At 35.0% G+C, this 26,134-nt stretch overlaps 1 protein-coding gene across 17 annotated transcripts in view; it reads left to right on the top strand.

Moving 5' to 3' along the window:
* Window positions 1–4,896, top strand: part of ANKRD44 (ankyrin repeat domain 44) — a 384,212-nt gene extending 379,316 nt beyond the window's left edge. For 12 of the 17 annotated variants that reach the window (XM_056794152.1, XM_056794151.1, XM_056794150.1 and 9 more), the window contains one exon: window positions 502–4,896. In XM_056794152.1, coding sequence (XP_056650130.1) covers window positions 502–758 — 257 coding nt within the window. In that variant the 3' untranslated portion in view covers window positions 759–4,896. The remainder of the gene's footprint in view (window positions 1–501) is intronic. The other 5 variants (XM_007494559.3, XM_056794155.1, XM_007494558.3 and 2 more) reach the window with 1 other exon arrangement.
* The last annotated feature ends 21,238 nt before the right edge of the window (window positions 4,897–26,134 follow it).

Here is a 26,134-nt window from a genome sequence, read left to right as displayed (position 1 = left end):
TACTTATTGATACCTAACTTAAAAAAACTTTTTTCCTATCTGATGCACATTTGTCTACACCTGAAAGTCATTGTTCTCAGAATGAGATTTTGTCCCTATGAACCAAGTCTCAACACTGTATCAGGTTCATAGTGCCACGCGCGCTATATTGTATTCATCTCTGTTGTTGTGGATCTGTGTTCTCCCAGTGTTTTTGTCCATTTGGTGAAGGCTAAATTCCCCCTAAAAGTGCTTGTTGTGGTCACATGAGCTGAAAACCTTCATAAATTGTCTCTTCCTCCCTTCCCTTCCCCAGTGCCCTGACCCCAACTTTCCTTCCCTCTGACTCCAACCCCCAGCATGTCTACTTAGTGTAAGTAACTCATCCTCTTGCCTGGCATGGTTTTAACTTGATATACATCTCTGGCTTACAAAATCATCTTGAGATGTATTTGTGGAATGCTCACTTTTCCCTTTGATTTCCCCAGTACTAACCATTGCCTTGTCTGCATTTATGCCCAGGTCATACCCCAGCCCTGGCTTGCGCTCCTAACAAGGACGTGGCTGACTGCCTGGCACTCATTTTGGCTACCATGATGCCTTTTTCTCCTTCCAGTACAATGACGGCTTTCAACTTCGTTTGTTTTAAAAAAGACCATTTGAGCAGGACACAGATCTGCGATGGCACCAATCTGAGTGGCACCATTAGCTCTTGCTCTCACAATATAGGATCAGAGGACGGGTACAATGAAAATGATTCTGATTCGGAAACATTTTGACTCTGGACTTCAGAAGCTTTCACTTAATCACTTATATTAGGTGGAGAAGGCGGGGCAGGAAGAATTTTGATTCCCCAAATTATGTTGTATCAGAATATCATTATGGACCCAAGCTTTGAGAAAATAGAAGAGTTTAGTAAAATGTTCAATGAACCCTTAGGAGAGGACTTGGATTTTAATGGAAAACATTCTCACAAAATGTGCCCTGACTTTGATTTGTGTCATGTTTTCTTTCTATCTAAAGTATTACTGTGAAAGTCTACCTCTCATCTTAAGTAGGGAATTTTTTAAAAATGCATTTTCTTATTTTTTTCTTTTTAAATAATGCAACAGAGAATGGGGCTGTTATATCAGGATTTTATTTTTTATTATGTTCTTGCTGTACAATTGATTCTCAGAAGCTTATCCATGTGGCTTTCTTGTACACCATGGGGAAGTTTAGCCTCAAATTTCTCCTCACTCTGATGTTTACTTCCTCATTACAAGCCAAAGGTAAAGTTCTCTTTCAGAGAGATTGCCTGGATTATTGTTGCAAGGAGAATTTAATCATTTCCATGTATTCTCTCTGCCTCTCTATCTCTGTTGGTCTCTCTCTCTGTCTCTTATCTCTGTTTCTCCCTTTTTCTGCCTGTCTACAACAGATAAATATTGATCTAAATTTTTATCTTATTTTGTAATGTGTAATACAGATATGACATGCACTCGATTTCATGATGGATCATTAAGAATTTTCACCTGGTCCGTTCAACTCTAACCTACCCTAGAAAATTTAGCTGATAATTACATGGTCCACAAATTTGATAGCAATCTGCTGGTTTCAAATGCAAAGCTATTTTAAAAATAATTCTTCCTCAATTAAATCAGAATACTTCCTTTTTAAAAAACAAATTAACCTCTAGGTTATAAAAAATATTTTTACACTATCTTAAGAATAGTCTCTGTTCAAGAGTAACACAAAAGTAGAAACAATGTAAATCCCAAAGTGAACATAGGCACAAAATGGGAAGTAGTAACATGAGACTTGGGGTAGAGGAGGCAAAAAGACAATTAGCATTTACTCTATAAGTGGGATCAACATTGTGAATACTGTATCTGCTCCTTCTGCCAAAGCTTCTAGGTCAAATGGACCCCGTTCCTCACCTGGGACAGATGTTCAAAAAGAAGAATGAGACTCTTTAAAAATATATATGTATATATATTTTCATATATATATATATGTGCGCATATATATATATATATGTATCGTCAACCAGCTAAACACGAGGACCAAAATGCTTCAATGTCTAAAATGGAAGATAAATTTTTTTTTCCTTCAAAATGGAAGCGAGAAATGATGTAGCTTTTCTAAAGAGTTAAAATGTAAACTTTTTGAGTCTTGGTTGTATTTTACATTTCTTATGGCACAGATTTATAGTTGACAGCTTAACATTTGTAACTGATGATGTGTTGACCACAATTTATTTTTTTGCCAAACCAGAGAAAATGTTCATATATACTTTTGATGTAAATGTGTTTATATTTATTTGAAGTGAAGCAAAAAGCCCAGGAATTTTCTCTGTGATTATGTTTTAATTGTTATGTGTCTTATCTGACCTAACAAAGAAAAAAAAGGCAAAAAAAATTTTTGACTCTGGACTAGCCAGAATGCCTAGGGTCTATACCTAGCATGTCTATTGTTAATGTTTCCTGGCTAACCTCAGGTTCTTCCATATCTGTTAGGGGGGATACAGAATGCAGAGTCATTCCCTTACTCACACCCCCTCACTGTAGCTTTCAGGGCATTACCGTCTCTCAATAAGGAAGGCCAGACTCCAGGTGGGTATACTCTAGACACAGTTCTCAAGAGATGAGAATAGAAATGGATAGTGGTATGTGTCAAAGTGACCCAGAAGGGAAAGGTTCAAAAATGATCTTATTAATCATAAGATTACCCATAGTCCCAATAAAAGGATCCTAGTAGGAAAGCTATGACTTGGGCTGCTGGCTCATGCTCTCTGAGAGAAGTTAAAATCACTAATCCACATGCTTAGTTTTCCACTCGAGCCAAGAAAAAAGAAAGAAATATATTTCATGAGGGGTTGTACCCCTGATATTTCTCTCTTTTTCTAGTTTAGCCCTGGAAATTTCTATTTTATAATAATCAGGAGAATTTTTTAAAACAGTGTTCTATGAGATCTGAGTAAACTACAGATACTATATTGTGCTTTTCAATAACTGTAAAATATCTTAATCTTTTAGCATCTTGGGGGAGTTAAAAAATTCGAACTTATTTTACTCATCATGAATGAGAGCTTGCTCCAAGAACTTGTAGAATTGGTATTAATTTCATTGACAAAGTTCAATGACACTTTTCTAGAATTCTGGGGAAAGGGAAGTGTTTTCTCCCTTCTCCTCCTTAATGTTAGTACTGTATTCCTTTTTTTGAGAATGATTTAAAAAAGTTGCTAACTAGCAATAACTACCTTATCTTTATTAAAGCACTGAAAATAAGGGGGAACTAGCTTTGTAGGAGAGCTGTATACTGTGGTGTCTTTTTCTAGAAGTGACTGGAAATCTCACTAAGATGGTTTGGAAAGAAAGGAAGTAACCTTTCAAGCAGGAAATGAAATGTCTTCTTTTAGAAGACTAGTGTTGAATTTTTCTGTAGAAGAGCAGAGAGAACAGGTAATATTAAAGCAAAACACAGTGATTCAACCTAGTCTCAGTGGAACTGTTTTTTACATCTATTCTGTTAAATTGTAAGAAGGACAAAGTAATAAAATTGAAATATGCTTACCAGGAACTGACCATTAAATTTATTTTTTTCCCTTTTCTTAAATTGTTTTTGGTGACTACAAAATTTGCTTTATTTAGGACATAAGTAAAGACTGCATTTGATTTTTGTATCTTCTAAATCTACTGCTAGAAAGAAAATCATATTTTGAATAAGGCTCACTAAGAAAAAAGTTTTTTAAAATAAAATTTCAAATTCCTACATCATGGTGTTTATTGCTCTTACTTTTTTTAAGACTATTTTAACCAGAAACATGGAGATTTTTTGCATTGCACATAACTCTTCTTGTTCACCAGTGTCTGCCTATCTTCGGTAATACGTTACTATCTCCAAATTGCCTAAAATCTGTTCTGATTCTACAGTAAATAGCTCAGGGGATTTCTATTTATCACTACTAAAAGGGCACCATAGTATGTTTGGTACTTTATGCAGTAAACAGCTGCTTGAATTGTTATTTTATTATTAAACTAGAACAAGAACATCAAATGAATTGCTGCAGTAGTTATCTTTTGTACTGTTAAGAAACTTGGTTAGCTCTCTGTTGGTTTGGTTTAAGAATTTGCGTCTTTTTTGGTCTTGTAATATGAAGTTAGAGTGCCTTTTTATATTTGTGTAATCTGAAAATGTTTTGTGAAATTTATCATATTTTTTCCATTTGAGTGTTATCAAAGCAATATAATATCAGCCAGTTTTTATTTCAAACTTTCTTTGAATGTATAAAGTCTTTTCCCCCATTCCCTTTCACTTGCTTTGAATTTAAAATGAATATACTAAATTTCCATAGAAATGATGTATGACTTTTTTTTTTGCAGTTCTAAAAATGCTTTCTTCTTACAGAAACTATAAACCATAGATCAGTGTTAGAGGGAAAAAGCATTTTAAAATAGTGACAATCTGAGCAATGTAATTGTAAATGTAATTCTATGCGTTTCTTATGCAGTGATCTAAATATTCAAATCAAATATCTTATGTTTGGTAGTTTTGTCAACATATTTTATGCTTTAGCATGTGCAATATATCTTTACAAAGCACGATGATACTTATCTGGTGCCAGTGTTATATTTTGCATAACATATTTGTAACGGCAAAAATTATTGGTTGATAGTTTCAGTGGGAATTTGTCTGTAATGTTTTATTATGTAAATTGGAGTTGAATGACTTCAGTAAATGTCATAACTGTAAAAATGAGGGAAAAAACTTAATTCATTGAGTGACTGATCCAATCTGAATCTTCTCAAGCACAGTTTAATATCTTTTTCAACTACTGAATGCTCTATTAATGTAATGAAATACATAACTGTAAACTATTGAAATGCATTCAGATGGTTATTTTTACAAATAAAAACGGTACAAATATTGTTGTGATTTGAGTATTACTTTTATTTTTCTAGATTATGTTGAATTACACATTTACTCAAAATATTCACACATACTACTATATATTTAAGTAACATATAAAATATATTCTGTATGTTACATATAAAACATATGGACATAAAAATATATACATATTCAATGTGTACATGCACATAGATATACACTATCTAATTTCCTGATTTGCTACTTAGAAATATGTAATGGAAGCTTCCTTGAAGTTATATTAGAATTTATGACTGAGCAAGAGACAGAGAATATTGCAAAATGTAAAATGAATGACTTTGAATATATAAAATTAAAAACAAAATTTTTGTACAAACAAAACCAATGCAACCAAAATTAGAAGGAAAGTAACAAACTGGGAGAACAGTTTTATAACAAAACTCTATGACAAAGGTTTAATTTCCCAAATATATAGAGAACTAAGGCAAATTTACAAAAAATCAAGCCATTCCGCAATCAACAAATGCTTGATTTTTTTTTTTAAACCCTTACCTTCCGTCTTGGAGTCAATTCTGTGTATTGGCTCCAAGGCAGAAGAGTGGTAAGGGCTAGGCAATGGGGGTCAAGTGACTTGCCCAGGGTCACACAGCTGGGAAGTGTCTGAGGTCAGATTTGAACCTAGGACCTAGGTCAAGGGACATGAATAGGCAGTTTTCACATGATGAAATCAAAACTATAAACTCATGAAAAAGTGTTCCAGAAGTTATTTTAAAAGAAGCAGGGTTTATCATCATCTGTGTCTGTAGAGATCACACAGATGTGAAAGAAAAGTCAGATAACCAGTCAATCATAAGCATTTATCAATCATAAGCAATTATATGTGCCTAGAACTATCCTGAGCACTGGGGATCCAGATAATGTGAGTAATGAATTCCACAAAGTGATAGGTGTATTAGAATTCACCCTATTTTAAATTATGTGTAACAAATGGTCATTGGTTCTATCCTGGTGAAAATATGCAGGTCAAATTTATATAATGCAACCACTTCATGGGATTCATTATTTGTACTAATCAGGACCTAACACTATAAAGCAAGGTAAAAACAGTCTACCCTCAAGAAGCTGACATCCTAATGGGAAAGACAAGATATATACAGTGTAAATAGGAAGGAATCAGAAAGAAGGCCATATGGAGTAGATGGGTCAGTGAGGAATCAGAATAAGTCCCTTACCAAAAGTGCATTTTGAGTTGAGTCTTGAAAGAAGCCAAGAAGTGGAGGTGAAGAGGGAGCACATTTTATAGAGAGAGAAAATCACCATGAAAAAGGCATAAATTTGGGAGGTAGTGTCATGTGCAAGGAACAGTAAGATCAGTGGAACTGAATGGCAGGATGGACAGGGAAGTGAAATGTAAGACTAGAAAGGCAGAAACAGGTTATGAAGGTCTTTAAAAGGCAATTGCAGGATTTTGATCTGGAGGAAGCCCACAAAGTTACAGAGTAGGGGGTTGTGTGGTAGAATCCATGCTTTAGGAAGATCACTTTGGCAGCTAAGTGGCTGGCCTGGAGTGGAGAGACTTGAAGTAGGAAGACCAACCAGAAGGCTGTGTAATAGTGTGGGTGTGAAGTGATAAAAGTCTGCCCCAGAGTGGTGGCTTGTGGGAGTAAAAGATGTACAGGAATGACGCCATGAAGGTAAAAATGACAAGACTTTCTGTTGGATTGGATGCATGAAATGAGGTTGAGGGAGGAGTCAAAGATAACCCTAAGAATATGATCCTGGCATCCTGGTTAGGTCAGTGTTAGCAAATATCCACACAAAGCCAGACCTTTGCAAAATTCTGAAACTATAAAATTTTGTGTTTGACATCTGTTTCTTTTTTCTAAGTAGCACTTTCCTGTCCTTGTCCCCTGGCTCTCATCTTCCCAGGCATCCAAAAACCTGACTCTCCAGAACCCCATTTTCCCACTACAATATCCTGCTCAAGGCCACTTTGGGACTGACTCTAGACCTATCTCTGTTTTCCCCTTGTCTAATCTTACCAATGATTTATATAATTTTTTTCTAAAAAGTTCTCAGCCTTCTCCCATATTAAAAAAAAAAAAGATCTGATCAAGTTATTATGAATCACATAGTAACAGCAGAGAAATGATTACACTTTAGTTTATTCCTCTCATGGGATGTTTGGACTTCTGGATCTCTACTTTTCTACTTTCAGGCCTCAACAGGCTGATGGTTAAAGGTTTTGGGGAGGAGCCTTCGTACATTCTTCCTCTCCTGCCTTTCATCTCCTTACCCTCTTGAAACCACCTAGAACTCAACTGGACTCCTTAACTGCTCATATAGCCTGGGAATGAACAATCCTATTCCTTTTGATTAGCTGGAGGACTGCTAGGCTTTACTGTCAGCTCTGCTTCCCCTTCCAGATGGCCCCATCTCCACTGACATCTGACTTAATGATAAAACCTATGGACCCCTGAAATAGTTAATATACAACTACTAAATATTATCTGACTTAACATGATAAACTGTTAGGTTCAGGTATGAGATTTAGGGCCAGTAATGTGGTTTGGGGAAGTGTAGCCAAGCTCAGGGCAGGCAGAGCCAGACCCTGAGCTAATAAACACAAACAAAATATATAAACACTGGACAGGTTGGACTTAATACATAAAGGAAAGGTGGAAAGGGGATTTGGGGTTTTCTAATCTAATTCAATCTATCTATCCCACCAGATCTAATAATCCCTGCAAAGGGATTTTTTCTTAGAAATTCCCTATTCTATTTTTCCCTAACCCAAATCTACAATCCCTAAACTTAACTAATCCTCAGCTATACCCCCTTTGATAGAATTAAGGAAAAGGGTCAGTGTAAGGATTTGCTAAGGCCAGGGAAGATCTTAGATCCAAAAGGATTCAGACTTGATCTCATGGTCTTATAGCTGGATCAGGTTCGCCAGGGATAGTCTCGATGTCAAATAGGAAATCAGGGAAGCCAGGAAAAGGATAGACTCCAAGAAAACTACAGCTGACTCCTCTAGAGGTTTTTCCAGAGACCCCAACTGTCTTTTTCCCAGCCTAAACCTCTTCCAAAGTTCTAGAATCTTCCTGCTGGTATCATGCCACTTCCCTGCAAAGTACCACTGCTTTCTTTACAACACCCCTGAGCCTTCCCATTCATTCAACTGAAGCCCATTCCTCCTGTGGAATTTTCTTTTATGTACTGTCTCCCTCACTAAGAATATAAACTTCAAAGCGAGGGCTGATTCTGTTTGTATCCCTCATGTTTCGCACAATGTTTGGCATATAGCAAGTACAAATTGTGACTGCTTAGGTCTTTCATGTGGTGTGACTGTTTGAGGAAACCATAAAGTCAATTTACCTCAAATTGCACCAATGACTGAGTGCCTAGTTCATCAGAAGTACCCTTCTCTGGTTGGAATAACAAACGCAGAACTACGGTACTTGCCTAAGCTATTAACTGAAAATTTTAGTTTTCCTTGGTTTTTCTTCTAAACTGAGTCTTTCAAAAAGCGGTGTATTGCTTCTACCTGTTGCAGCTCTACTTTCTTCAACACTGAGAAGAACATTGTAATTTGGCAAATTAATTATGTGGTTGAACATTTCTGTAGCAGTTTGTTGAGCTTTAAAGCTGCCCCCGGCTCTTTGATTTATGCCATAACTGGCTATTTTTGCAGCTGAGGAGATTCACATTCATAAAACTCAAGCACTTTCATTATAGAAGTAGATAGCCAGTTAGTAGCAGGACTGATGATGAGTGTTTTAGTCAGTTCCTAGAATAGATCCAGACCATAGTTCCCTCCATAAGCCTCAGACACCGTTTCCACATTTGTTTTAAATTTATACCACTAATCTGTTTGAACTACTACTCTTTACATATGCTCAGAGGTTACAATTCTAGACCTGAGATGATCTTGGTGATCATCTAATCTGATAGAGTCAAACTTGCAAAACTCTAGGTGCAGCTCAAACCAGTTTAAAATTTAGGAAATAGGGGAAAGGGAATAATTCAACATACAGCACAACCCAGATAATGTTCATTTGCCTTATTCTGTCATTTTGCATTTCCCATTTGTCTGTTGATTTTGAGTCTGATACTGCTTAATCCAGTCTCATTGTTTTCGATATGAAGAGTCTTTGAGTGAAAGTGACTTGCTCAAAATCCCTTAGGTATAAGTATTATAGCCTGAATTTGAGCTACTTTTCTCTTTTAATTTTTTTAATTTTAATTTTTTCAATTAAATATCTGTTTTTCTTCCTATTGCCTCTCTCTCCATTTTTTAATAGTCCTAGGAAAACAAATGCCTACACTGGCCATGTACAAAAATTACAATTACAAGAGAGGTGAGAGGAGGGAGAAAAATAGATTTTTAATTGAAAAAAGTTAAAAAAAATATGAATGGGCAACTAAGTGTCACAGGCCTAGAGTCAGGAAGATTCATCTTAGTGAGTTCAAATTTGGCCTTAGACACTTACTTGCTGTGTGACCCTAGGCAAGTCATTTTACCCTGTTCACCTCAGTTCCCTCATTTATAAAATGAGCTAGATAAAGAAATGACAAACCACTTCTAGTACATTTGCCAAGAAAATCTCAAATAGGGCCAAAAAAGGTCAGACATCTGAAATGACTGGATGAAGCAATAATAAATAAAAATAGTTTTAGCAAAACAAATTCCTGCATTGACCATATCCAAAAATTTCATTTTTGTGCCCTGGGGTCAACATCTCTGTCAGGATGCAAGACTTATTGTTTGTTCACAAAGTGGGAGGAGGGAGAAGATTTTGTAAGGAACAAACTTCAGTGTTTTTATATTTGAGAGAACAACTCACTGTTTTCTCCTTTCAACAATTCAGAAAGACCTACAGAAATCTTAGAGAAGCTTATCTTCAAGTTTAAAAATGGCTGGAATTGTTTTTCAAATATATAAGCAAGTGTTTAATATTTCCTGTTCTCTTTCTGCTCCAAATCATCTTCCACACAACTGCCGAATTATCTTCTATCAAGTACAAGTCTGATCATGTTCTCCAACTCAAAGTGTTCCTTTGGCCTCTAGGATAAAATAGAAACTTCTCTGTTTAACATTTAAAGCCCTTCATAGCAAAGTCCCAGCCTACCTTTCCAAGCTTATTACACATTACTGTAGTTCATGCACTCTGTGTGATCCATCCAAATTGACTTTCTTGCTAATACACTGTGTTCTACCTCCTAGCTCTTTGTCTTTGCACTAGCTGTGCACTCTGCAGAGAAAGCATTCCTTCCCCTCTTCTGGCTTTTGGAACTCTTGCTTCCTTTTAAAGCTTAATTTAAATATCACTTTCTCCAAGACGCCTTTTCTGATTTACTACTCCACACTCCAGCTGCTAGTACTTCTCTTTCTCAAAAAAAAAAAAAGACTTTTCTATTTACTTTGTGTATAATAATAATAGTTAAAAGTAAACATATATATATAACACTTAAAGATCTGTAGAACACTTTATAAATGTCAAATTTTATTCTCACAATAACGGTAGAATGTAGGTGCTGTTATTATCTCCATTTTACAGATGAGGAAACCAAGGCAGAGCAGTTGAGCAATTTATCCAAGCTCACACAGCCAATAAGTGTCTGAGGACAAATTTGATTCCCATGTTATTCTCCCTTCTTTCTTAAGGAGTTCAATACCTCACAAGTTTCCTTTCTACCCAAGCTCTTCTCTCATTCTAGGGAATATAGCATATGTTTTTCATGTGACCTTTCTCTATATTCTGCTAACCTGAGACCCTCAGTCTATTTAATTTGCATGTCCTATTCTACAACTCCACTTCTTCAACAGAAGAATGTTCATACCCTTGATCTTGCCTTCTCCTATAAGTGTTCCAATTTCATAATCAAGAACTATGAAATTGTTTTAATCATGGCCTCTTATCATTCCATCTTATCTTACATTTACTTCTAAACTCATTATTCATCCTCACCATGTTCTCTAGTTCCTCCACCCCTCATTACTTTCCCAGGTCATCAATCTTAGTCTGGCTTCACTTTTTTCTTTCTCAATAGCTACCCTATTGTTAACCATTTCTCTTTTCTTTTACTCCAGTATCTGATGAAAAAGTGGTCTTTCTTCTTACCATGGCCAAGGCTTCTACATGTATGTTAAATCATAATCCCTTAATTTTTCTCTAGGAGATTACTTTCACAATCATCCCTTCTTGTGCCCTTGGAATATCCAGTGAACCCAGTAGCTTAACACTTTAAACTTAAAACTGCACTAAGATTTTTGGGAACACCGTGCATAAACTTATCTTTTTTGGAATGTGAAACTTTTTACTGCCTGGCCTCAATTCACCTTTCCCAGCTTTAGATAAATCTCCAAATTGGCCTTTTAATCAATTTAACCAATGATTTGTCGATTTTATTGTTGGTATTTTCCCCATAAAATCAGCTTCTGGCCCAATGTTTTGTTTTGTTTTCTTTACTTTCAATTTTATTAATATTAATCGCTCCTTTGATTTTCAGGATTTCTATTTTGGTGTTTAATTGGAGAGTTTTAATTAATTTTCCCCCTACTTTTCTAGTTGAATGTCTAATTCATTGGTCTTTTTCTCTTTTATTGATGTAAATGTTTAGAGAGAGAGATTTTACCCAAAATACTACTTTAGCAGTATCTCACAAATTTCTGTTTGTTGTCCCATGGTTGTCATTATCTTTAATTGAAATTATTGTTGCTACAATTTTTTCTTTGACCAAGTCATTCCCTTTTTTGTGTGTGTGATATATTCATCTGTTTCACCTTTAATGCTAGTGATTTGGTTTTCTTCTCTTTATTTTAAAAATCAGATTAACCAATGATTTATCGATTTTGTTGATTTTTTCAGAAAGCCCACTTTATTTATTTGTTAATTCAATGATTTTCTTACATTCAAATTTATTGATTTCATCTTTAATTTTTAAGACTTCTAAATTTCTACTTTGTTTATCTTTTTCTCTTATTTTATTAAGATAAGCATTTAGAGATATAAATTTTTCTCTATATAGGTTTTGGAATGTCATCTTATTATCATTCTCTTTAATGAAATTATTTATAATTCAATAATTTTTCCTTTACCACCTCATTCTTTATGATTAAGTTATTTAATCTCCAATTAGTTATTACTTTTTGTTTCCATGACTCCTTTTTATGTATAATTTTTATTGCATTATGGTCTGAAAAGGGTGCATTTCATATTTCTGTTTTTCTACATTTAACTATGTTTTTGTGTTCTAATATATAGTCACACTTTGAATAGGTGCCACGTACCACTGAGTAGAAGGTATATACTCTTTTTCTGTTCCCTTTCAATTCTCTCCAAATATCTATCATATTTAACTTATCTAAGATTGTATTCATCAATTTGATTTCTTTTTTTTTGTTAGATTTATCAAGTTTTGAGAGGAGAAAATTAAAGCCCCTCATTGTTTTATTATCTTTTGCATTTATAACTCATTTAATTTTTCCATTAAAAATTGAGATGCTATAATATTTGATGTATATGGGTTTAATATTGATAATGCTTCATTATCTATGGTACTTTTTAATATAATATAGTTTTCTTGTTGATCTCTTCTGATTATATCTATTTTCATTTTAACTTTATTGACCAACTCATTCTTTGAGATTAGATTATTTAGTTTCCAATTAATTTTTAATCCATGCTTCCAAGGATCTCTATTAAATATAAATTTTACTGAATTATGGTCTAAAAAGAATGAATTTAATATTTCTGCTTTTCCATATTTGATTGTGGAGTTTTTATGCCCTAATACATGGTCAGTTGAAAAAAAAAACAACCTCATCTTCTGTCCTGGAATTAATACTGAATATTGATTCCAAGTTAGAAGAGCAGTAAGGGCTAGGAAATGGGAGTTGTGACTTGCTTGCCCAGAGTTACACAGCTAGGAAGTGTCCAAGGCCAAATTTGAACCTAGGACCTCCCATCTCTAGGCCTGGTTCTCAATCCTCTGAGCCACCCTATCTGTCCCCTACAGGGTCAATTTTTGGGAAGGTGCCATATACAGTTTTTAAAAAGGTATACTCATTTCTACTCTCATTCAGTTTTCTTTAGAGGTTCATCTCATCTAACTTTTCTAAAATTCTATTCATCTCCTTCTTTCTTATTTATTTTATGGTTAGATTTATCTAGTTATGAAAGAGACAAATTGAGGTTTCCTAGTAATAGCTTTACTATCTATTTCCATCTTTAATTCATTTAACTTTTCTATTTAAGAATATGGATGCTATGCCTTTTGGTGTATATATGCATAATATTGATATTGCTTCATTTTCTATGGCACTTTTTAGCCAAATGTAATTTCCCTGATTTTCTCTTTTAATTAGATCTATTTTTGCTTTTGTTTTGTCCTCACAGTCATGATTTTTGCCCTTACTTTTTTATTCCAACCTCTTATATTTTAACTTTGTGTGTCTTTCTGCTTCGTGTGTTTCTTGTAAACAACATACTGTTCAATTCTGGTTTCTAATCCATTCTGCTATCTGATTTCATTTTATGGATGAATTAATTCCATTCACATTCACAGTTATGACTGCTAACTTTGTATTTTCCTCCATCTCATTCTTTTCAGTGGATCCTTCTTGTTCTTTTTTTAATCGGTCCTTCCTAAAAAGTCTGTTTTGCTTCTGATTAATAACTTCCTTAATATGTCCTCCCTCTTTTTATCCTTCTCCTTCTCTTAGCCCTCCTACTTCCCTATTGGATAATATGGATTTCCATATCCAACCGAGTATATGTATATATTCTTCCCTCCTTGAACCAGTTCAGATGGAAGTATCAAGTTTTGCCTGCTTCCTTTCATTTTGTCTTTCGTTGTAAAAATTCTTCCTTTTACACCTCTTATGTGAGATAATCTGCCCCATTCTTCCTTTCCTTTCCTACTTCTCCCAGTGTATCCTTCCTTAGTCTTCCTTCATCTTTGGAGATCATCCCAACATAATAGAATCACACCTTTGCCCTCTGTCTAAGTAGACACCTAAGTGCCCTCTGGTTCTTAGAATTTACATGTATCATATTCCCAATTGTGAATGTAACGGTTTAACCTTATTAATTCCTCATGATTTCTCTATCATGTTTACCTTCTTATGATCCTCTCATGTTTTGTGTTTTAATGTTAAATTCTATTCAACTCTGCTTTTTTCACAGGAATGCCTGGAAGTCCTCTTTCTTTTTTTCTTTCTTTCTTTTTTTTCTTTCCTTTTTTCTTTCTTTCTTTCTTCCTTTCTTTCTTTCTTCCTTCCTTCCTTCCTTCCTTCCTTCCTTCCTTCCTTCCTTCCTTCCTTCCTTCCTTCCTTCCTTCCTTCCTTCCTTTCTTTCTTTCTTTCTTTCTTTCTTTCTTTCTTTCTTTCTTTCTTTCTTTCTTTCTTTCTTTCTTTCTTTCTTTCTTTCTTCCTTGGCCTGGACAGTTTATTCTAGGTAGTAATCCTAGCTTCTTTGTCTTCTGGAATATCATATCCTAAACCTTCTACTTTTTTATGAATAAACTTTTCTATAAGTAGCTGATAAATATTGTAATCCTAACTGTGGCTCCCTGATATTTGAATGGTTTCTTTATGACTATTTTCAGAATTTTCTCCTTGACATGAGAACTTTGGAATTTGGCTATCCTATTCTATTATTTTTATTTTGGGATCTCTTTCAGGACATGATTGGCAGATTCTTTCAATTTTTATTTTGCTGCCTGGCTCTAAAATATATGGACAGTTTCTCTTTTGTAATTTCTTGAAATATGATATCTAGGCTCTTTTTTTGACCATGGTTTTCAGGTAATTCAATAATTCTTATATTATGTCTTCTCAATCTATTATCTAGACCTTTTGTTTTTCCAATGAAATAGTCCACATTTTCTTCTATTTTTTTCATTCTTTTGACTTTGTTTGATTATTTCTTGATGTTTCATAGAATCATTAGCTTCCTCTTGCCCGATTTTGATTTTTAAGAAATTATTTTCATAGTGAGATTTTGCACCTCTTTTACCACTTGTCCAATTCTACTTTTTAAAGTAAGTATCTTCTTTAGTATTTGTGTGTGTGTGTGTGTGTTTCTTTTACAAAGCTGCTAGTTTTCATAAATTTTTTGGCATTGCTCTTATTTCCTTTCCCATTTTTCCTCTACTCCATATACTTGATTTTTAAAAGCATTTTTGCTTTTTTAAAAAATCTCTTTTAGAAATTCTTCTTGTTCTTATGTCCAATATGCATTTTGTTTTGAGGCCTCACTTTTAGATATTTTCACATTGTTGTTGTCTTTTGAATTTGTGTCTTGAGCTTCTTGGTCATCATGGTAACTTTTTATGGTTAGATTCTTTTATTGTTGTTGCTTCATTTTCCCAGCCTATTTCTTGAATTTGAACTTTTATGTTAGAATTGGACTTTATTTACCTCTGGAGGAGGGTGAAAGGGTCACTGTCCTAAGATTCAGGCTTTTTCAACCTCCTGCTTTCACAGCTAGTTCTGAAGGTCTATAAGTTTTTTGTGCTTCCAAGGTGGTGTGACCTGGGGACAGGTGTGTTCACTGCTTTTTTTTGTCTGTGCTCTTGTCCTTACCCAGGTAAAACCCCTGCTCTTTTAGAACCATAATTTCTTGCCTCCCTAGAATTATAACTTATATCCACATAGGACTCTTGCTCTCTTGTAATTGCAAGCATTCCTCTCTACCCTAGAATTGCAACCCTGAATTGGGCAATGGGCAATGAAATTGCCATATGGCACAATTCCCTACACCCAGTGCTGGCATAGGAGGCCCCTGGAATCTCTTTCTGATCAGGTGTTTAATTCTCTCACCGTTTCTGGATGGGAGCCTTCAGTATTGTTGCTACTATTGCTAGTGCTGCCACACACAAACTCCTTTTTAAAAAAAGGCTATTCCACTTAGATGACATTCTGTCTCCTCTTCCCAGGCCTTTGCACTAGCTGTCCTCCATGCCAGCAAGGTACTCTCTCCTCTTATCATCTCTGATTTTCTTTAAGACTCAGCTCAAGTGCCATCTTCTACATAAAACCTTTCCTCAACCCCAAACTTTTCATGTCACCTAGTACCCTGTATTCATTTTTTTAATTTGTTTATAGTTCAAAGATCAGTGTCTCAGTCTTCTGCTCAATATACATTAATCATTGTGTCAAATGCTCTAAGTAGAGGTTCTATCCTTTCTTTGATTCTATTTTCCCTTATATGCCTTTTAAAACACACTTTGTTGTTCCTAACTTTACTTAGCAGTCTCAGCTCATTCCGGACTTTAGTATCTCTGACTTCTTACAAGAGTAGGTCAAAATTCACTCTCCATTACCTTAGTTTCTGTATTCTGTCTATGTCTTTTTAAAATCTAAGATAGTTGATAAATTCTCTAGTTTTCTATGATAGTTACTTTAGATAATTCCTCCTTTTCTTTCTTGTTGATAATTTTTCACTTTTTGTCTTCAAACATTTGTTCTTAAGACCTTGACATTTCTCCTGGCTTGACTTTCCCTGAAGAGTATTAATTCACAGGATCCTGCCTATTATTGATACTTTCCCTAAACCCATTCAAGTCAGCTCTTCCAATATGTATGTCAGATTATTCATTAAATGTTCAGTTTTCCTCTGCTCCAGATTAAAAGATGGAGTGGTCACTTCTCTCCAAGTTTCCATCATTCTTAGGCAAGTAGGTAGAATAATGGCTTGAGTGGTGGATCTAGAACAGTGATGGGCAACCTTTTGAGCTTGGTGTCTCAAAATTCACCAAAAACTGAGCATAACTCGGGTGGTGTGTCACTTTGAGAAAAAGACATCCTTCTCTGCATGTGGCCAAATACTTCTTTGTATGTGGCCACATGTCATCGAAAATGGCTATGTGTGTCAGTGCTGACTCACGTGTCATAGGTTTGCCATCATGGATCTAGAATCAGGAAGAACTGAGTTCAAATCCTGATTTAGTTACTTAACAGTTGTGTAAGCCTGGGCAAGTCATTAAACCTCTCAACTTCAGTTTTCTCATCTATAAAATGGGGATGATAATAGTATCTACGTCATAGAGCTGTTGGGGAGACCAATGAGAAAATGTAAAGTGCTTTGAAAACCTTAAATACTATATAAAGTGCTATCTATTATTATTATGCATGGTATTAACTGCTCTGCTTTGGGTAGGGAAAGACCTTCAGTAGCTGTCCAGATAATAAGTTTTCTTCATGCCTCTGACAGGCTTGTGATTTGTTTCTTATAAACTTCATATTTTATCTTTCTGTCTGGGTTGTCTGTAGCCCACTCTAAAATCAATATATCTTGTTCTCATCTCACTCATGGATTCCTAACTTGGATTCTTTAAACTTGTTTTAAAAAATAATATGCATTTTAAAATACCATTCTGAAAAAGGGTCCATAGGCTTCCCTAGACTGTCAAAGGGGTCCAAAGACACAAAAGATTAGAATCCCTGGCCCAAATGCTTTCTCCAAATTCACATGAATTTGCTCATGTGAAATTTTAAGTTTTATTCTTACTCCACAAACAATATTGTGCTTATTATATTTCTTTTGGTTAACATATACCCTTCCAGTGTCATATTCAAGTTATAGGTGGTATCACCATTTCAATAATATTCATCTGTTCAAATGTGCCACATCACATTAGGCTCTCTAGTATATACAACTTATTATACTATAAACTTTTTGCATATAGATACTTGAGGCTCCTTTCTAAGATATTTCTCGTGTGAATTTGTGGGAGTGTATAGTGCTATTCTTCCTTCTCATTGGATTATCTAGCTTGATACATAGACCTAGTTAGCTTTCTCCCTCTCCTGCCATTTTCAAATTAAAGTCTTTTAAACTAATCTTGTAAAGAATGAAGGCAAATTCCTTTTTAAGCCATTACATTCTCTCTTAGTACCTATTCTAAGAAAAGTAAAAAGTTAAAAAAGGGGAAGGGACCTACTTGTACAAAAATATTTATAGCTGCTCTTTTTGTGGTGGCAAAGAATTAGAAACTGAAGGATGTCCATCAATTGGGGAATGGCTGAACAATTTGTGGCACATGTTGGTGATGGAGCACTATAGTTCTGTAAGAAATGGTAAGCAAGATGATTTCAAAAAAAGCTGGAATCTGCAGGAACTGATGCAGAGAGAAATAGATTGTTCCGGGAGAACATTGTACACAGTAACAGCAATATTGTATGAAAATCAACTGTGAAAGACTTGACTACTTTCAGCAATGCTCTGGAACAAACCTGAAAGGCTTATGACAGAGAATGCTATCTACCTCCAGAGGAAGAAGTTTATGTAGTCAGATAGATGTAGATCAAAGCATAATATCTTTTACATCAGTGTATTTATGACCTTATTTTGAGGTTTTGATTATCTATGAGTGTATTCTTACAATGAAGACCAATATGGAAGTATGTTTTGTGTGATGATAAAAAAAAAAAAACTTAAAGAGAAAAGAGCTAGGCAAATGGGATTTGCTGACTTGCCCAGAGTCACACAGCTAGAAAGAGTTTGAGGCCAGCAAAATACCTTCTTAACAGGCTTTGTTAGATGTATACAGTCTGTCCTTAGCCAGGAGTTTGTCTTTCCCATATTTCATGGTTCAGAAAGCCAAATCCCATTCTTAGACACCATTTTTCCTAAATAGCTACTCACTTCTCAAATCCACCTTTCTCTTCTACTGCAAGAATGTCTTTAGCGATGTAGTGGTCAAAAAAAGCCAATGTAATCTTGTAATAAATTTGATGAAACTTTTTTTAAAAGAAGTATTGGATGGACTTTTGTCATATGTTGAGTACATGCCCTGGGATGAAAACAGACCTCACTTTTGCTATTATCAGGTCAACAAATATCTACTTCAACAACCCTCAGAAGAGAGACTCCAGTACCATCTCTGCCCATTGGCTCTTCTTCCTTTCACAATTGCTGAATAATCTCTCATCTGACAGTACAGAATAATCTCTCATCTGGATCCTGTTTTTCCTTAGAAGATAATAAGCTGCTTCTTTCTTAGAGGATTCACCTTCTTTCTCCTATTGAAAAGTTTTTGGTTTTTTTTTTATCATAGTACACCTTGTATTTAACCTATGCTGTCTTTATTTTCATCTAACCAGTCTTTATATGAATCTCATTGCTTTTTAAAGACTAAGACGATTACTTAAGTTTATGAACTAAGCCATGAAGTAGAGGCGGTACCAGAACAAAGGGCAATAAGGATGCACAACTTTGAAAATTCTCACCCTATCTAAGGAATTGTCAAGAAGACATCCTAGGGTAGTGATGACAAACCTTTTAGAGACTGAGAGCCCAAACTGCAACCCTCATGCTACATGTGAGCCCCACTGTCTTACTCAAGACAGGTGAAGGAGGAATCACTCCCATTGGACTTCTAAGTAGAGGGGTAGGTGAAATGAGAAATGTCTTCAGGTGTTTGTGGAGAGGGGGAACGGAGCAGCCCCCTCTGGCACACATGCCAAAAGTTTGCCAACACAGTCTTAGGGTATACCTATGTACACTCAGTACTGGATATTATCCTAGCTAAACTACTCTAGCCCATTAAAATTGTTTACTTCAAAGTCTCTAATGTTATTCAAGTTTATATTTTTTCTTTAATTTTTATTTTTGTATCCTTTTGTCTGTGTCATTTTATGTGCCATCTTCCCCATTAGAATGTAGGGACTGTTGTTTCACTTGTATTTGTATTCCTAGTGCTCAAAGTTATAGTTTGGTGCATAGTAAATGCTTCATGAATGCTTGTTGAGTTGAATTGAATCACTTTAGGTAATTATGTGGTCAGGACCAGAGTTTTGCCTAAAGTCTTGTTCAAGAAAAATAAAAAATGGTCAGTTTTGGACAGATTTCAAATAATCACATCCATTTGACCTAAATACAAACAAGCCTTGGCTACTACTCAGAGGCAGGTTTTTGGACCATATGGCTTAACCTAAATGTGTTGTGGGTCTTTCCAGGAAATTTAACAGATGGGCAGAAAGTATAGTGTGACTAGAAGGAGTATGTTGAGTGAATAATTGTTGTAGAAATAAAGAAAACATGAAATATATAGTCCTTCATGAAAACATAAAGACTGTCAGGTCAGAGTTGCCATCCAATTATTAAAAACCTGGTGAAAGGAGAAATAAAATCTGGATCTTTTGCTTTAAAAACAACTGTTAGGGGTCAAGTGAGATGGCTCAGCAGATTGAAAGCCAGGTCTAAAGAAAGGAGGTCCTGGATTCAAATTTGGCCCCAATTACTTCCTACCTGTGTGATCCTGGGCAAGTTATTTAACCCCAATTGCCTAGTCCTTACTGCTTTTCTGCATTGAAACTGATACTTAATATCAATTCTAAGTTTGGTTTTGTTTTAAAATCTTTACCTGTCTTGGAATCAATACTATGTATCAGTTCCAAGGCAGGAGGAAAAAAAAGAAGAAAATGGTTAGGCAACTGGGAATAAGTGACTTGCCTAGGATCATACCACTAAGATGTATCTGAGGTCTTATTTGAACCCAGGACCTTCTATCTCCGGGTCTAGCTCTCAGTCCACTGTGCCAACTAACTGCACCAGGATATGGGTTTTTATTTTAAAAAATTAAATTTAAAAAATAAAAATGATTGCCAAAATTAATATTTTATTTCCCTAGTATTTCCGTTTTTTGCTAAAAATATACATTTATTTCTTTTCCCCCTCCAAGAAACCAGGATGTCTTGATTTTTAGGTTCTTCCTTTGGGAGCATAAGATTTTTTTTCCATCACTTTATTATTGTTGTCAAAATTCTAGTAAAATTCCACTTTTTTACAGTTACTTGTTAAATTGATTAATATTCTGCCTCACTTTCTTCATAAGAATTCATTCATTAGCATGTAAATTTCCCTGATACTGTTGGCCTGATTAGATTTTGGACATCTCTATTAAAAATACTTATACAAGGGCCATTTGGTGCCATCTGGACTATTTGGTTTGTGATGCTATAATTATCAACTAGAAATAAGATTGAAATGATAGTTTTTTAAAGCTTTTAATTTTTCAAAGGATGTACTATGACATGTATTGAAAGAAAAAACACGTGTATTTTTGATTTGCTAATATCCCTGGAGACCAGAAACCTAAATGCTTATTTTTATCTGCTGCCAGCTCTACCTCTTATAGAATTTTTAACTTCTTTTTAGAAGATGTGAATTCAGTTTAACTTAACAAATACTTATTGACTTCTGTATGCAAGACCCAATATGCAAAGTGTTAGACATACAAAAGAAAAAAATGAAAGACATCCTTGTCACCAAGAAATTTACATTGGAAACACTCATGCATGGTAATTTGAGGTGAGAGATGGCACTTTCAGTTTCATGGATCAGGAAAATCTACTCAGAAAGGATAGCATCTGAGCTGAATATTGAAGGATTGTGGTAGGACTAACAGTATATTTCAGAAATGGGGGCAGCTTATGAGATTGTATGAAGAAAGGAGACACATAGTCAAGTTTGGCAAAGAGTTTATAGTTCAGGTTAGCTGGAGCATGCAATGCATGAAAGGAAATAAAATGGGAAAAATTTTTTTAATTTTTTACTAGAGTCAGATTGTGAAGAATCTAGGTAACTAGTTATTTATAGCATGTAGAGATGGACTTGGTGTCAAAAAGACAAGTTCAAATTTTACTTCAGAGTTTTACTGGCAGTGTAACTTTGGGCATGTCACTTAATCTCTCTTGGCCTCAATTTCCTCATCTGTAAAATGGGGATAGTAATACCTCTATCTCCCAGGGTTGTTGAGGATCACATGAGAAAATACTGGAAAAATGCCTTGTGTAAATTTCCAAGGACTATATATGTGCTAGCTATTATCAATTTTACTAGGTTTGAGAATTTATATTATAACCTAAAGTTAATAGGGAGCAATTAAAGATTTTTGATTGAGGAATGGCATTATCAGACATGTATTTTAGGGAGATTATTCCAGCAATTTCACAGAATACAGATTAGACAGAGCAGAGACTGAAAGCACAAAGGCCAATTAGGAGGGCATTAGAAAAAGCTCTGTAAGAGGTAACAAGGACCTGAACTAGTGTGACATGAGCTAAAAGAAGGGTATTTTTATAAAAAATGTTGCAGTGAGCAAAGTAAAGTGATAAATGTTGGAGGGAATGTGGCAAAATTGGGATACTAATACACTGCTGGTGGAGTTGTAAATTAATCCAACCATTTTGGAGGGCAATTTGGATTCATGTTGTGGAAAGGAAACTAGGCTAACGATGGGGGAAGGGGCAACTGGGAGTGGCAGTTAGGTCTTGTGACTAGCACTTCCTTTCTGCCAGGTTTTAGTTCCTTCCTGAAGTGGGAGGAGGGTGGCGCTTTCAGCCCAGTCTGGAGTGATGTACCTCTTCTTGGTTCAGCCAGAAGATTCAGGCCCAATCACTTCTGAAGGTCAGAACTGTTCTTGTTTGCTTTCTATTTACTGCTAAAATTCTGAATTAGACAAAGTAAGGACTGATATAGAGTAGATGGGAGTGGGAGAAACCCTCTGCCAGCCTCTGGGGCCTGACCTCAGCCCTGAAGCTGAGAAAAAACTCCAATCCCAACTGGTTATTAAACTTTATATTATTTGAATTCGCAGTCAGATAAGTGGACTATCTTTTCTGGGCATACAGGGAGCTGAACATCAGTTCAGTCATTCAAAGACAAACAGACCTTATTGGACCCCTTCTGCTTCCTCTCGGCAGGGGGCATCTCTCTCCTTTGCCTCACTGAGCAATATTCCCTCTCTCCCCTCAACTTCTCCATACCCCCATACAAACCTCATATTATCCCCCAGGTTTTCCTATCCTCCCCATCCTTTCCCAATAAATATAACAATGTGCAAAGGGCTTAAAAAGGCTGCCTACCCTTTGATCCAGCCATACCACTGCTGAGTTTGTACCCCAAAGAGATAATAAGGAAAAAAGACATGTATAAGAATATTTATAGCTATGATCTTTGTGGTAGCAAAAATTGGAAAATGAGGGGGTGTCCATCAATTGGAGAATGACTGAATAAATTGTGGTATATGTTGGTGATGGAATACTATGGTGCTGAAAGAAATAATGAACTGAAGGAATTCCATGTGAACTGAAAAGACCTCCAGGAACTGATGCAGAGTGAGAGGAGCAGAACCAGGAGAACATTGTACACAGAGACTGATACACTATGGTACAATCCAATGTAATGGACTTCTCTACTAGTAACAATGCAATGACCCAGGACAATGCAGAGGAACTTATGAGAAAGAATGCTATCCACATCCAGAGAAAGAACTGTGGAAACAGAAATACAGAAGAAAAACATAAGAGCAATCACAAGGTTCAGTGGGGATATGATTGGGGTATTGCCATTAAAAAATCACTCTACTGTAAATATGAATGACATGGAAACAGGTTTTGAACAATGATACATGTATAACTCAGTGGAATTGCTTGTCAGCTCCAGGAATAGGGAAGGAAGAGGGGTGGCAAAGAACATGAAACATGTAACCATGGAATATATTCTAAATTTAAAAAAATTTTTTTTAAACTGTTGTAGTGTTAGGCTTATCACTTTGTTGTTACTGTGCAGAAGTTTCAGTCAAGTCTGATTCTTTTTCAGTTTAAATTTATTTATTACATTAAATTTCCCATATATCTTCTTCCCCCACTTTCCTCCCCACTCTAGAGAAGGAATCACTTAATATATATGCATATATATATATATATATGTATATATATATGAAAAGAGAGAGAGAGAGAGAGAGAGAGAGTGTGTTTCTTTTTACTAGTTCTTTTTCTGGAGGGGGATATTCACAGTTGTTTTTTTCAAACAGATTTATTGCTATATAATATTTTCTTGACTGCTCATTTCACTCTTCATAATTTCATGTAGTATTTCAATTTTTTTTAGTTAATCTGCTTGCCATTTCTTCCTGAGCAGTAGTATTCCATAACAGCCATATGCCACAATTTGTTTAGCTATTCCCCAATTGATAGACATTCCCTCAATTTCCAGTTCTTTGTCACAACATATAGAGTTGCTATAAATATTTTAGAACATGTAGGTTCTTTTCTTTTTTTCCCTCATTACCTAAGGAAATAAGAGCTAAAATTGCTAAGTTATAACATTTTGGGCATAATTCCAGATTGCTTTCCAAAATGGTTGTATCAATTCATAGTTCCACCAACAGTGTATTAATGTCCTCATTTTTCCACATGTCCTCCAATGTTTGCAATTTTGCCCTTTTATCGTTTTAGCCAATCTGATTGGTATGAGATATCTGAGAATTGTTTTGATTTGCATCTCTCTAATCACTAATGATTTAGAGTATTTTTCATATGACCAATATATACCTTTTATTTCTTCATTTAAAAAGTCTTCCTATCATTTGGTCAATTATCATTTAGAGAATGACTCATATTCTTATCAATTTGACAAAGTGCTCTATATATTTTAGACATAAGACCTTTGTCTGAGAAACTATAAATCCCCCTCTCCCAATTTTCTACTTTCTTCTCAATCTTGGCTATGTTAGTTTTATTTGTACAAAAACTTTTTAATTTAATATAATAAAATTTGCCATTTTCATTTCATAATGTATATCTCTTGTTAATTAATAAGTTCTATATATAAGAAACTGATACTCAAAACACATATTAGATCATGTTAGTCATCTGTTAAAAAAAATCTCCAGTTTTGAAGATAAAATACAGACTCCAGACTAGCATTAAAGTCTTCCAAAATATAGCTCTTATTTAATTTTCCTTTTATTCACATTACACCTTCCCTTACTCTCCTTTCTAATCAAGAAATCACCCTAATTATTCCCTAAACACAATCATCTTCCTTCCACCTACATGCATTTGCTAAAGTGTTTCTCCATTTCTGGAATACATTCCTTTTTTATATCTCATTAAATCTCTACCTTCCTTCAAAACTCAGCTCAGATGTCACTTTTTACAGGATACTTTTCCTTATCCTCTCAGTTATTAGTGCCTTTATTCTCTTGAAATTAGTTTGCATTTAAATTGATCATGAATATTATGAATTAGAAGAGACTTTGGAGGCCAACCCATTAAACCCCCTCATGTTATAGATGACCTAGTTTTCCTAAGGTAATGAATGAATCAGGATTTTAATCCATGTCCTTTATGATTCCAGAGTTCATATTCTTTCCATTGTTTCTTGCTTATTTACATATATATTTGGGACTCCCAATCCCTCATAAAATATAAACTCCTTAGATGCAGGAACTACTTCATTTTTTGTTTTGTTTTATATTCTTACACTTAGAAGAGTGAGTTGTACATAGTAGGTGCTTAATAAACATTTGTTTTATTTATTGTGCTACCTGAGTGATCCAGGGCAAGTCAGATTACCTCTATGGGCCTCAGTTTCCTTATTGTAAAATTAAGAAGTTTGATTAGATGATCTAAGTCCCTTTTCACGTCTAAATTTCTAATCTTGTAATCCATGCATCTCTATATCCATTATCAATATCATTTCTTATAGCACAGTCATATTCTATTACATTTATGTACCACAATTTATTTAGCCATTCAATTGATGAGTATCTACTTTGTTTCCAATTCTTACCTATCATAAAAAGTGTTATGATAACTATTTTTAGTGTAAATAGGGACTTTCTTCTTATCAATAAATAAGCCATTTAAACAAAGGATTGATAAACATTTGTATAAAGGTGACAGGGATATTGTAGAGAAGATTTTTATTCAGGTATTGGTTGGAGGGCTGCATGAATATTAAGATACCATTAGGCAGAAATAAATGTGCAATATTATATATGATGAATAACAACATAAATAGGGAGTGCAATTTTTAAAAATGTGGGAAAAGTATTGAATTTGAAGTCCAGTCCTAATCTTGATTCTCTGCCATGCTATTTATTTCTTGAGTAGCCTTGGTAGAAATAATTTCATTTCTATGGGCCTGTACATTCACCTGAAACATTTATTCTAGGTGATATCTATAGGTAGAATAGGTCAGGTCAAATATTCGGGTTCAGTCTTAGCACACCAGTACTCTATCCTCTGAGACCAAAGAAGAGCAAGTGGGAGATGGGTGAAAATACAGGTTATGAAGAAATCCTGAAATTATTTTTCTTTGAAAAAAAAATCATCCCCTTGACTTGCATCCAATGCCTTTTACGGTAAAGCGTTTTTATTTCGGTAGCCTGCTGTGTAGAAGCCAGTGTCACACACACACACACACACACACACACACACACACACACACACACACACACACACACACACACACACACACAT

This window comes from Monodelphis domestica, chromosome 4 (assembly GCF_027887165.1).
Source record: "Monodelphis domestica isolate mMonDom1 chromosome 4, mMonDom1.pri, whole genome shotgun sequence".
NCBI classification, from domain to species: Eukaryota; Metazoa; Chordata; class Mammalia; order Didelphimorphia; family Didelphidae; genus Monodelphis; species Monodelphis domestica.
The sequence above is the reverse complement of the archived record's forward strand: the minus strand, read 5'-3'. Positions and strand labels throughout refer to the sequence as shown.